Source organism: Micrasema longulum, unplaced genomic scaffold, assembly GCF_059751315.1.
Source record: "Micrasema longulum isolate JH-2025_06_02 unplaced genomic scaffold, ASM5975131v1 h1tg000271l, whole genome shotgun sequence".
Lineage (NCBI taxonomy): Eukaryota > Metazoa > Arthropoda > Insecta > Trichoptera > Brachycentridae > Micrasema > Micrasema longulum.
Genome location: NW_028277475.1, coordinates 17,533 through 31,147, shown reverse-complemented (window position 1 = coordinate 31,147; position 13,615 = coordinate 17,533). Strand labels below are relative to the sequence as shown.

The 13,615-nt window shown below is 31.3% G+C and overlaps 2 protein-coding genes across 3 annotated transcripts in view; both read right to left on the bottom strand.

Annotated features, from left to right (window-relative positions):
- The window catches only part of LOC148282990 (nose resistant to fluoxetine protein 6-like), a 36,476-nt gene that overhangs the window by 8,527 nt on the left and 14,334 nt on the right, over positions 1-13,615 (bottom strand). Inside the window, exons 2-6 of one of the 2 annotated variants that reach the window (XM_088224170.1) lie at positions 11,915-12,201; positions 8,153-8,388; positions 7,046-7,239; positions 5,834-5,934; positions 3,495-3,624 (exon numbers count right to left, since the gene is read on the bottom strand). In XM_088224170.1, coding sequence (XP_088080296.1) covers positions 3,495-3,624; positions 5,834-5,934; positions 7,046-7,239; positions 8,153-8,388; positions 11,915-12,125 — 872 coding nt within the window. In that variant the 5' untranslated portion in view covers positions 12,126-12,201. The remainder of the gene's footprint in view (positions 1-3,494; positions 3,625-5,833; positions 5,935-7,045; positions 7,240-8,152; positions 8,389-11,914; positions 12,202-13,615) is intronic. The other variant, XM_088224171.1, reaches the window with a different exon arrangement.
- On the bottom strand, positions 1,180-2,889 carry Pa1 (PTIP binding protein Pa1). The gene has a single exon (XM_088224175.1). It carries the CDS (start codon positions 2,751-2,753, stop codon positions 2,322-2,324), a length of 432 nt encoding a protein of 143 aa, XP_088080301.1. The 5' UTR covers positions 2,754-2,889; the 3' UTR covers positions 1,180-2,321.

Sequence of the window (13,615 nt, the reverse complement as noted above, 5' to 3'; positions counted from 1 at the left end):
CAATATTACTATCATAGAAAATCAAAATGGTCGCATACTGGATAAAATATCTGTTGTATACAGTGAATTATTTTTTTTTATTCTCCAGAATATCTAATAGTTGATTATCATGTTTTGACTGTCTACTTTTTGTATTATGTTTTTAGAATAAATTTGCTCAATCCAAATTTTATGGTTATTATGAAGCGAATATTGATGATGCAAGAAAATAAGAAAGAATGTGTTGATTATTCTGTGTTAAATGATATTCAGGTGATTTAAAAAAAAAAGCTCTGTGTGATTTTTAAAACCAGAATCCTAGACTAGTATTTTTGACTATTCAAACTACTAGATAAAAATCCTGAAAAATAAAATTGAGTGAAGATAAGTCCACAACTTAATATAGTGGTTTGCATTTTCCTTCCACGCTTACAGTTCCAGGTCCGATTCGCACAATCTGTCACTGAAATAGACCAGTCTGTTTTTGGTTGGTTGGAAAATATTGCTTTTGGCAATAGGCCCTCTAATGTACATTTATTTTGTACGAGTTTAAATCAAATTTATATTTTTCATCGTCCCTAGACACCCAAAGAGTAAGTCTGATCATGTTACTTTCAAGAACCTATATTATGCCGCTGGGTGTTGATAGGTTAACATTTTAGTTACGGTGCTGTGTAGTCACTACACATTAAAAAATAAAAGATTTAAAAAGGGAAAAATTTAATATTTATAGAGAATGGCTTTAATTAACCATAATTTAATTCAATGATGATAATATTTCAAATCTAACTGCTGAAAGCATGAAAAAACCATTGGGTATCGCTAACGACTTGGGCAAAACGTGCACCCGCACCAACTTCCCGAGAGTTACTAAGTATATAGTACTGGACTACGTGACTGGACATGTAGTGGACGTGTAACGTCAGGTGTTATTGGTATACTGTGAGTATACTTTTGATGATATTTGTAATTTATCCCCGATTTCCGATATAATGCTTTTTTGTGCCAAATAAGTACTTATTATTTAATAACAAATTATTTCAGTCTATACGTAAATGTGTCATGGAGGAATACTGAAAATCTAAACATAATATTTATTATATTTATAAAGATATTATAGTTATTAGACGCAATGTGTACTAGCTACACACACATCACCGGGGAGGGAGGGTTAATGACGACTTGGAAAAAATAGCCCTGTTTGAGGTGTAAACATATATTTGGCTTATTTTAATTTATATACATCATTTTTACACAATTATTTGGTATTCGTATCATAGTATTTATAAAAGTATCAGCACGCTACCAATACTAAATTTAAAATAAGTTGTAAACTGTAAACAAGATGCAAACGAAGTTGCTTTATTATAGCAAATCAAATTGACTACAAAGATAAATAGAAAGAAAGCGTAAACGGTAATTTTTAAATTTAACTTTCAGAAGTAAATTAAAATTGACAGTGAAATAGATAAATAAAAAATCCTGCCTGCTTCACACAGCGCTACAGACTGAAATCACTTCCTTCACATACCCAGAAACCATTTTAACCTGTCCGGGAGTATGGCCGTACATGGTCGTCCAAACAAAATTTTCATCAATGGAGTATGGGCGTACATGTACGTCCGATTATTTTCAGAAATATTATTTGGGCTTGTAAAACCGATGGTTGACAACCCATGAAATAAAACATCGATAATTTTGATATAAATCATATTTACTGGTATAATTTATTATTTTTATTCAAGAAAATATGTTGCTTATAGCATTGACAATGATATAAAATTATAAAAAGTAAAAAAAAAACATGAAAAAAAAAACTCACTCCCCAGATACAGTTTTGTCGGCAGAAACTCACTCCCGGACAGGTTAAAGATCGCGAGTTTTCCTAGCGGTTTCCCTCACACTTAAAAACTTGTTTTTGTCAATATAAACGTACTCTTTAAAAATTTCAATTCTATATACCGCAAATGAAATTAAATTTAACTCTACCGCTTTCATTGCCTTTTTTACTGTGTTTTTGGCAAATTATATTAAAGGTTTATGTCGGATATCGGCACTCCAGACTAACTAATAATTAAATCACTGCGCTTCGGATGGGTTTTCTGAAGTGCGAAATTCTAAATGTATATTGGTATATCGGAAACATAAAAATATCGCGAGTATTTCGTTATCAGATGCATGCCTAATTTTAATTATTAATTATGATCTCACTGCGAATTGACTAAAGGAAAGAAGAAAGTTCTTAAAATACGAAAACCACAAAATTCATGTGAGAAAAACCACGCGTTGTAATGTAAACGTCCTGACTGGTTAATAATCACTTGTGTTGATAAAAAATAATATTATTGAGTGTCGGCATCACGTTCCATTTGTTGTATTCTCTTGTGTCTCATAATATTCGAAACTATTCCGTCGAATGAAGAAGTCTTCTTTTTCGCCGACCCTCGGAGCGTGTCTTCTCCTTCCTTGCGAACGCGCAACCTCACGGACCCCATCTCGTCTTTGAAGTCGAAGTTGGATTTTTCAGGCGTGGTGACAGAAGACTGCGCTTCTTGGATGTTATCATCACTGTGAATCACTGGAGAAGGAAGCCTTCTGCCCGGACACGTCCATTCTAACTGCAGCGTCCCGGTTTTCTCGATTGAATTGTACAAGTTTTCCAACTCTGCCGGGTCCGGCGCCCAAATGTCGCCTTCGAGAATTCCCGATTTACTGAGTTCGTCGTCCGAACACGCCACCGACCAATCGTCACTATTCATGTCAACTGTAGTCATCGTTAGTACGTTGAATTTGTAAAGTTTTTCAAAATTGAATTCAGACGAATAGAGCGGTAGCGAGATTTTAATTTTGACAGATTAACACGAACTGTCACAAACACATAAATGACATTCGGTGCCCATAGATAAAATATAAAGCAAAATAGCTAATCAGTGCTACCACTACCAGAATACAGACTAGATAAACGAATTTGCTTACTGTGGCAGCCTGAGAACCTTGACATTTAAAAAAATAATCAGTAGGTACCCAATATATGTACTTCTACCTATTCGCTATCAAAATAGGTAATAATTACGCTGTATATTTGCCAAAGAGACCATGAAAAAAGAAGTACAGTAGGTAATGATTAAATTAGTTTCTGCTAGTATTACGCAATTCATGTAAGTGTTTTAGGAGTTTTTTTAACGGCAGTTTACAGGAACCGTATTTACGAGCTTATTTGAAAAAATACTATCAATTAACTTTGTATGTTTATAATAGTTGGTTGAACCAGATATTCAAGTTGTTTATATAATTTATTCAATATACTGGTTTAATGCATTTTCCCATGTAATTCTTGCATGCTAAAAAAATAATGGCGAAATCAAATCCGAAGAGCATGATTGCTTTTTCAATAATAATCAGATATTAGACATGAATTAAAAAACCAATAAATATTTATTTTTTACAATAGGGGGAAATTGAAATATGTTTAACGATTTTCGTAAAATAAAATATATTGTTGGTAAATTATTTACCTTATTCCGAAAATTGAGGGCATGCCGTCTTCTTTTAGAGTCGTATCAAAAAGGTTTTTGGAATTAGCTGGAATACTGAAGCATATAATTACTCTTGTAAATAATGACTTCTTCTGTTTCTTGGGAACTACTATAAAAAAATGACATGAAATAAATAATTGGATATACACTTTCTATGCATTTAATTATTATATAGATTTAAAGGCGGATTTATTGCTCTCACGCAATTTCTTACTACTCTACCTAAACTGTTCAATAGGAGAAAAGAGGTATTAATTCTATGAACGTAACATTACGTGGTAGATTTCTAAGTAATAAAATAAAAATTAATTAAGGCAAAAGGGGGAAGGAGAGAAAAAAATATTCATATTTTTTTTTATTTTTTTTATTTTTTTTATTTTTTTTATTTTATTTTATTTAGAAAACATACAGTCATACAAAATCAGTATTAAAAACAACAATTTTTTAACATAAAAAGACCAATTAAGTTTTCATAAATTAAAAAGATATAAACATTAAATGTGACAAAAAATAAAAAATAAATAAGAATTTTAAGTGAAAAAAAGATAATTGTTGACATTTGCGTTTTCCATGGAGGTAATAAATTAAAATAAATAAAAATACCGAATGTACACTCCAAGCCATCCACGCACACACATGAACGCACATATAAAACATACACAAACATATACATTACATGCGGCACATATGCATAGCATAAACCACTCAAGATGTACATTCAGCAACTATCCCAAATAATCGACCCCATGAAGAAATTTTCTGTACAAATGCAACGTGCAGTTAAAAATGTCTACATCAATACTGAGTCCGTTATAATTTCTACAGGTGCGTCTAATGAATGAATTCGAGGTATAATTGTTTTTACAAGTTGGTACATAAAAAAGGGAATTTAATCTAGTATAGCGAAGAGGACAACGGAAGCCAATATTTTGTAAAAGATACGGCGAATCAACTATGTTATTGAGAATTTTGAAAAGAAAAATTAAATCATATCTAAGGCGCCTTTTTTGTAGTGATTCTATATTAAAATTGATCAAAGATGCGCTGTAATCATTTTCAATGTTACCAAAACGATATTCCAGGCTCCTTATAAATTTCTTTTGAATGTTTTCAATTTGATTAATATATACATTATATTGAGGGGACCATACTAATGAAGCGAATTCGAGTTGACTTCGCACATAAGTATAGTAAAGAAGTTTTAATGTATTTGGTGATGAGAATGGCTTGGAGATTCGTAAGATAAACCCTAGAAGTCTGTACGCCTTATCTACTATTATATTTATGTGATCTCTAAATAAAAGCTTATCATCCATCAGTACACCCAAATCTCTCGCTTTCATTGAACGATTGACAATTTTCCCAGATAGTTTGTAGTCAAATAGTATACTTTTTTTCTTTCGAGTAAATGACATGACAAGACATTTATCAGAATTCAATAATAACTGATTGTCCTTGCAATAGCAACAGATTCTATCTAAGTCAGCTTGAAGAACTTCGCAATCATTTATTGAAGACACAATTTTAAATACTTTATTGTCATCAGCGTATAGCAAAAAATTTGAGTTTTGAATGCATAAACTTATATCATTGATATAAATAATAAAAAATAAGGGTCCAAGATGCGAACCTTGAGGGACACCTGATGGGATTGGTTTAAATGATGAATTAAATCCCTTGAGTGAGACCGATTGACTGCGGTTACTAATGTAGGAACATATCCAACGATACAGATTCCCCCGTATACCAATGTTCCAAAGCTTGCGAAGTAAGACCGAATGACTTATTTTATCGAAAGCCTTTGAATAATCCGTATATAAAACGTCTACCTGAAAACCTGTTATATATATATTCAAATAGTTACATTTCAATTGTGATTTGCATGTGGACAATCTTTATTGACCGATTTTCGGGCGTCTCTGACGTTAGAGGGTCGAGTATTGCACATTTGCACAATCGAGCAACTGTTACCGTGAAAGAGGAGGCAATCAAATGAATGGTGAATGAGTATTGAAAGGGTTCCCTCGTCACAATAATAGAGAGACATATGACTTCAAACACGGTGACAATAAAACAGTAATAATTGTTTCATTTTAAAAACTATTTAGCCATGTGAAGTTAGGTTAGGTTAGGAAAAGGGCTAACTTTCAACCAGCCAACACGTTGAACGATGAGTTATCTTCATTCAGTCAACGAACGGCTTAGCCATTCAGTTAAATGCCGGCATTTAATGTGCAGCATAGCCATTCTGTTGAGTGGCTGATTGAACTATTTTTTGGCGACGTATGTACTGGTATTTTGTTAAAAATATTACTTACCATTGTCGTTCGCACGTTGTGGAGTGCTTTCATCAGATTTGGTGTTCAAATCGTAAATTGTCCCAATGGTTGTCAACCCCAAAACTGTCACGAGAAAGACGCTAAAGATAAAATTGTATTTATTACACACTCGTCTGATTCTCATGAGAATATTATAAGAACATATATATACTTTAAAGCACGTTTTGAATAAACATTACACTATTAAAATATTGCATGTAGATTCGTACTTTGTAATAAGTAGAAAATTATAGAATACATAACTTATATTTAAAAAAAAATCTACATAATATTATTATATAATATGCATTCACCTTTCTATTGGTCTCTCTTCGTTTTCACTTTTTTTATACATTTCCATTTTAAATAAATAAATGTTTGATCTGTATTGTTTTTATTTACATTACCTATGTAGGTACGTAAGTTATGCGTTTATTTCCTCCGATCGAATCTATGTATATAAAAATTATATTAAATTGAATGATTTGTATACAGACAAATAATGTAAAATCACTTCGAGCGTACGAAAGGGTTATGGAGGTCGGTAAAAAAATAATTGATGCTCTTTTTTTTACATTAATTTTATTAAAATGGTGACTCCACCCTCGTCCACAACGTATCTGAGAACTTAAGTCTCTTTGACGGTGTCCGCATACACGGAAAAATTGCTCGTTGCCGAACGAGAAAAGCTGCCCGAAGGAGCTCCTGTAATCTGGTAGCCTTAGTTTGTTGTGCTGAAAGAAGGTAATCCAGAAGTACGTAATATGCACTGTACTTCATTGGATCGAGAAAAGAGGGAAGCGAATTCTTCACTGACTGGGATTAAATTGATTGGACATGATCAATTCGCCGAAATGATTACAAAACTTTTTAAAAGCCTCGAAAATCTTTTTGTAAGCTCCAGATCTGTATATCCGACGGGGCCTATAACAGGGCCATGGATAGTAACGAGAAGCTCCATTCGGTTTTCATAGAGAGGGGAAAAGGGACAAGGTCACAGGATGTATTCAGAAAATTGATTAAGATATCTGCAGCAGCACGAAGGGGAATTATCATATTAAAAACAAATATTTTTTTATTAAATTTACCATGACCCGATAAAAATTGCGCCGTCCAGTGATCGGGGATAACACATAAGCGCTGATGGGTTGAAGGACAAAAAAGAAGAAAGGTGATGGGGAAGATTCCACAAAGTAATCATAAAATACTTACGCAAAAGTCTTGAAAATTTTTGTTTTCATCCACGAAAAGTCATCTTCTGTCTTTTTGACTGCTCCCATTTTAAGTGTCATGTTGTACAAGTGTTGATGCCGGAGAACTCCCGAATCAAAGTACTCATCTAACATATCGAATACTTCAAATTCATTGCAAGAAGTTGGCAAACACAGCCCTAAGGTTATTAGTATCTGAAAAAAACATAAGATTTGAGTCGACAGTTTTAAAATATGTAAAATATTGAATAAATGCAAATTTTCCCGGTGACACTATCAACATTGCTGATCTACAAGAACTTCTTATAAAGATAAATGATACAGAAGAGGAATTGGGAACATGCACACCAAAAGACAAAATGGATAGAATTCGGCAGGGCAGACTACTCTAACATTACTAGGAAATGAACTGTTGGAGATGGTGGGCCAATTTAAATACCTGGGCAGTATTATTAATTGTTACAAAGTCCGTAGACTCAGATGTGGAGGTGAAATGCAGGATCGAAATGGTCACATTTAACAAAATGAGAAAAATATTCTGCAAGGATATCTTGAGTTTAAAACTTAGGCAGAGAATGGTGAAGTGCTATGTTTGGTTTCAGAAACCTGAAGACTGAAAATACCACACACTAAGAACCGGTTGGATGCATTTGGAATCTGGTTTCCCAGAAAAATGCTTCAAATACCGTGGAGATATTTGGTCAGCAATGTAGAGGTCCTCGGAATAGTTAATCCAATAGGGAAATGTTAAAATAATAGGTTTCCTTTTATTATTGAACCACATCCTACGTGGAGACAAGTATGCAATCCTCCGACTTCTACTAATGGGCAAGATTGAGGGACAACGTGGGGCTGGCAGAAGGCGAACATCCACAAATACTAAAATATTTTGGGTCGTTTTTAACAAGCTGTAAATAACTCTAAGAAAATGGGAATTAATTTGTAGTAGGTAGGGAAATCTGTTATCATTTGTTTCGTTTTATTGTGTGCTATTCGATATTTTGCCATTATATGGAATGGTGTGTGGTAGGACGGTAGGAGAATAACGTGTCAAATGGTTGATTAAATCAAAGATTTGGACGTACTATAAATATTGTTTAGTTTTTACCTCATTATCCCAATGTACAAATACTTGTAGTGTTGAATTGTGAGTAAAGTAAGCCGCGTAGTAATGTACGTCAAATGGCGGTATACTGTCAGGAGTTTCGTCTGTATATGGACCGAAAGTTCGGCTAACAGGCACTCTTTTCGTAGAAGTGGCTGCTAGACATTGTTTTCGGGATCCCAACCAATAAGTATTTCCCCAGTAGAGCCCAGTGCTGGGAGATCCCGAGGCGTCCATTACTAAAAAAAAAACACAAATCAAATATGCACGTTGTTGTCATTGTTGATAGTTTAATGTATTATGAATTAAACGAAAGGCCCGTTGAAATTTGTTATAGTTCGGCTTCTCTCGGATGAGTTTTGATGGGAGAAAATGGGTTTAAAATCTTGAAAATCAAAAAAAATAAAATACAACGAGTTGTGTTCTTTCTTATGTCAAATCTTGGACCGTTTTATTTGCTGATTTACACGGGGCAGTTTCTGGAATTAAAAATTACGCGTAAGCATGCGCATTACGTAGATGTTTTCGGCGCCATGACAGATAACAGGCAGTTTCACAGTTGTTGACAAAACTATCTATCTTGTGACGACGCGACTACTGACGTACTGACAATAAGTATATTATTCTGCGATTAACAATCAAAATCATGTTTTTAAAATAACACGGATCGTGACCATATTGAAAATTAGTGTTACCAGAAAAGAAAGGCAAGCCTGATCTCATGGAGTTAGATATTTTTATTTATATCCCTACAGAGATGAGGTAGAATTTTGTATATATCTTACTAAACGAGAAACCATTCACAATAAAAATATATACCTACTCCCCCTTGGGAGAAATCCAGATTTGTGTACAAATACACGTACCAAAATAATGTTGAGTTAGATATTTGTAGTTCTTGTGTTTTAAATATTTTGTTAATGAACAAAAACGAATAATGTCGATATTTTGATGATTTTCCACGTTAAATAAAATTCAACGGCGTACCCTTGCCATAAATATAACAAACATGTTCCAAAAATACTGCAATTGAGGACCGTTTTCAGAAGCCACAAACAAAAACAAATGTGTTTTTTGACAGAAATCGATTTTTCTATATGAGACCCATCGATTGGTAAAGAAAATTTTAACAAAACGTTATATGTGCGAAGTTGCAGCGAGTCGAATACGATTGGAATATCATTTCATTGTGTAATATAAAAATACAGGTAAACGTTGTTTTATGCAGAGGTTCCGTTCCGAGAGACACCGGCGTAAAATGAACACAAATATAATATAATGGATGATATTGTGAGGTTAGGTTAGGTTCCGTGTCAAAATTCTAAGAACAATCTAACATGTTTATTTAATAGATATCCTATTTATATATTCAAAATAAATTGTAAATGTATTAAATAAATACAGTTTAAATTCTTTTACAAAATAAATAATAATCTGCTGATATAAATAATGTTTTTTTTAATAATAAATACTAACTCACCAGTTCGTCGGTGCTAAATTAAATTCTTAATTTTTTTTAAAAAAAAGCCTCCAATTTCATTTGCTTTGATTGTTGCTTCCTTTCTTGAAGAATCATAGCATCATACAAGTATTTGAATATTATTTTAATAATATCAAAATAAAAATAAAAATCATACTTTTTATTTTTCTTAAAAACTAAACGAAAGCTAACTCGGCAACAATTTCACACACACAATAGGCTGCTCGCGTACACGGTAATAGAATAAAACAAAGTGTAAAAGTGTCTCTGCTATTAGAATCGCGACGCCTACTGTCGTCTGGTGTCAGCCGAACCGTGTAATCCCGTTGGAATTGTAAATCGGCGTAAATCGAACCAGCGCAATACGACTTTTACCTGTATTTCAAAAATAACATACCTTCACATAGGTATACGAGTATGTAGGCATATAAAATTTAACGAAAAATCCGTTAAAAATTATTTCACGTCAAGGTAAACTGATATGTTATATTTCTAACACGACGTCGCTTTACTTCGTTTTCGTCCAACATACCATTTTTAACGAAATCGAGTTGTGTTTAGTGTACAGAAGTTCAGAGAACGCCTTTATTTATAAAATTCAAATGAAAAAAACATATTTTAAAAATGATTTAAAGGGTTTTTTAATGAAGTTTGCTTAAGTCGTAATAATTATTTATGCCTATTTCGTAAAAAATACTTTAGAGCTTTATTTCTTGATTTCTAGTACATGAGCTAGAATGTAGAATTCCTATAAACCAGTATTTTTATTTTTGTTAAAATTCAAGTAATTATTTTTTTATCATAAAAAAATCTTCTGAGAAATTTACTTTTTGTAGATATTTTGCTTTGTGAAAACGGTCCTCAATTGGAGTACCGATGCAGTGCCCTATGCACCACTGGGTGTGGAATGGGAAATGATGAAAGACTTATTGAGAAGTACTGAACATTATATATTATACTAGCGGCCCGACAGACGTTGTCCTGCCAGAGAGTTGGCTTGCCTGCTATTTATTACCTTGGAAAAATACTTTTCATTGATAAGCGGTTCCTAGGCTCTTGTTTATTATTGAATTCCAAAACTAAAAATGATTAATTTTCTAATATGGAATTATTTTTGCAAATGTCGAACTCCACTCTTCTCACCAACAGGGGAGCACTTAATTCATGGATGCGATTTCAGAAATGTATTGAATGTCAGTTAATATGATTTTAGTATTACCAAAAAACCAGTAAAAATAAATGAATGAGAAGAAATTATAAAGAATGTACATAAATAATCGGATTGGGATCTATAAAAAGCGAATGTTGTTTGTAAACATTAAAAAACAATTTATTTTTTTAACAAAAAAAACATCCTTCCATTTATTTTGTATATGCATTCTCGTCGAATGTAACCCTGATATGTCGATGAAAAAAAGATTTATGCTTCTAACATTTTTTTATAGATTCGATTGAAAATTTTAATATTTACGAACACGCGCAGTGCAAAGATCTACATTTCACTGAAAACCACACGTAAATCAGTTAAGCCGTTTAGGAAAAGTTCAGTGACATCACACGTACAGAAGAATTATACATATTTATTTATTTATTTATTATCATTATATTACATACCTACACAAAATTATAATTTATGTAAAGTTGCTTTGACTGTCTAACTAGGGTTATTTACCCCGTTCTAAGGCAGTCAAAAAAATATAAAAACCGAAATCAATTTATAGAAACAGTTATAAAGATACAGGACAAAGTGAAAAACAAAGTAACAAATGGAGTAAAAACATGGTAAAAAAATGTAGTAAAAACATAGTAAAAATGTAGTAAAAACATAGTAAAAATGTAGTAAAAACATAATAAAAATGTAGTAAAAACATAGTAAAAATGTAGTAAAAAAACGTAGCAAAAAAAAGATAAAAACAAAGTAATAAATGCAGTGAAAACATAGTAAAAACCATGAAAATATATAAATATGTCTATAAAAATATTTTAAAACTCGGTAAAATGCGAAATAAAAACAGAATACATAGAAGGAAAAATATTTTAAGTCATTATAAAAAAATGAATGTATGTTGTATAGCAAAAAGCATATTTAAAGAATGAAAAAAAAAACATAGCAAAATACCGAGTAGAAAGAGAAAAAAAAAAACAAAATATTAAAAAACAAAGTAAAAGATGTAATAAATTTTTAAAAAAAAAATAAATAGTTAAAACAAGTTAAAAAGTCATGAGGATCTTAAAAATTAAATCAGTAAAAAAATAAAAATATATATTATATAAAGAAAACTTACGTTTAAGAGCCCATCTATCGCGGTCATCGATTCCTCTCTTTATAGAAGATAACTCCTTCGCACACAAACTTGGTTCTTGTTTTCTTGAAGCTATATTTGCTAATCCATAGTAAACAGAATTTGTTTCTAGTTTATCACAAAAACACATTTGTAATAAAAACACCAATACTGCCGCTGTTACGCATTTTACGTTTTTACAGAACGCTTTCATTTTAAAGCGGGCTCAATTTTTTACTTATTAGATTTATGATTCGCCGTAAACCTTCACCATTTTGACAGCATAGTGCCTGTAATAATAGAAAATTATTGATAAATAAATCTTAATAATGTTATGAAATAAATACTTTGTTATTAACCACTTTTTTTCTACCGACCGGTTTCAAAGCTACACAAGCTTCTTTATCAAAGTACAATGAACTAATGAATCTTATCGCATTTTATTTTAACGGTGTTTACTAAATATAAAATCTAAACATATGGAGCTAATATGTCTGTAGCAAGTAAATTTTATTTTATTTTTATTAATAAATTTCATAAATGGTACATGTTTTTTTTTATTCGATACAAATCTACTTTAATACATCTAGTAAATGTTGTTACTGTAGCTCTCCAAAAAAAGAGACTAGCTCTTGTGCTTGGAGAGTGACTCACACTGTTATAGTTGTTTATTTATTAGAGTTTTTATATTTTTGAATATACGAGAAAAAAAACAAAAACATTGGATATATAAAGAAAAACAGAAAATAATAATACATTCATACTAATAAAAATTTAATGCCGTTTTTACACTGGTTCAAAAAATTTCTTTAGATTTACTTTGAATTTATTTTTTGATATATTAGTTTTAATCGTTTTTAGTTCATTGGGGAGATTATTGTAATTTTTGACACCTTTGAAGACAAAGCTATTTATTTTATTACAATGAATAACCATAAAGTTAGTGCATTAAATGTAAAAATGTAATAATAATGTTCTTCGATAGACCTCAAGAAAATATATTTATTAGGAAAACAGTAGAAATTATGTAAATAAATAAGCATAAAAAGGAATACAATTAGTTTTGAGTATTATTCAATTAAAATTTATAACCTACTTTCACTATGTATTAAAACAATCAGTAACGAAAAAATGTTTAAAAAGCCTATAAAAAATGGATAGTGGAGCTAGGTAGAAGTAAAATGGATTAAATAAATCATTTGAATAAATTCTTAGCATGTGGTGGAAAAGTAATATGAAAAAGTACATTATTTTTCTTAAATTAAAAAGTTAAAATTAAATTTATATCTTTATATAATCACTTTGTAAAGCGCCCTTGAGGTTTAATATTACGAAAATGGCGCTATATAAGTTATCCATAATTATTATTATTATTATTATTGTCTCATTCGCCCATACCAATATTGAATCAACTGCTGCTGTTAGGTTTTTGTTATTTTAATATAAATGTACATAAATACATTGTTTTTAAAACTGTCTGAATACTTGTTAATTATCTTCGTTGTTTTAAGTTAGTCTTCTTTGTTTATTCTCAAATCTAATTAAAAAAAGTATATTGTTAAGTGTCCTCGGCACGGGAAACCCCAGAGAGGTTACATTATTTTTATTATTAATTATAGTTTGTGAGCAAAAAATATGAATAAATAAATAAATACAGTTAAAGTTTTTCACAAATATGAACATAGTAGTAGAACATATTCCATA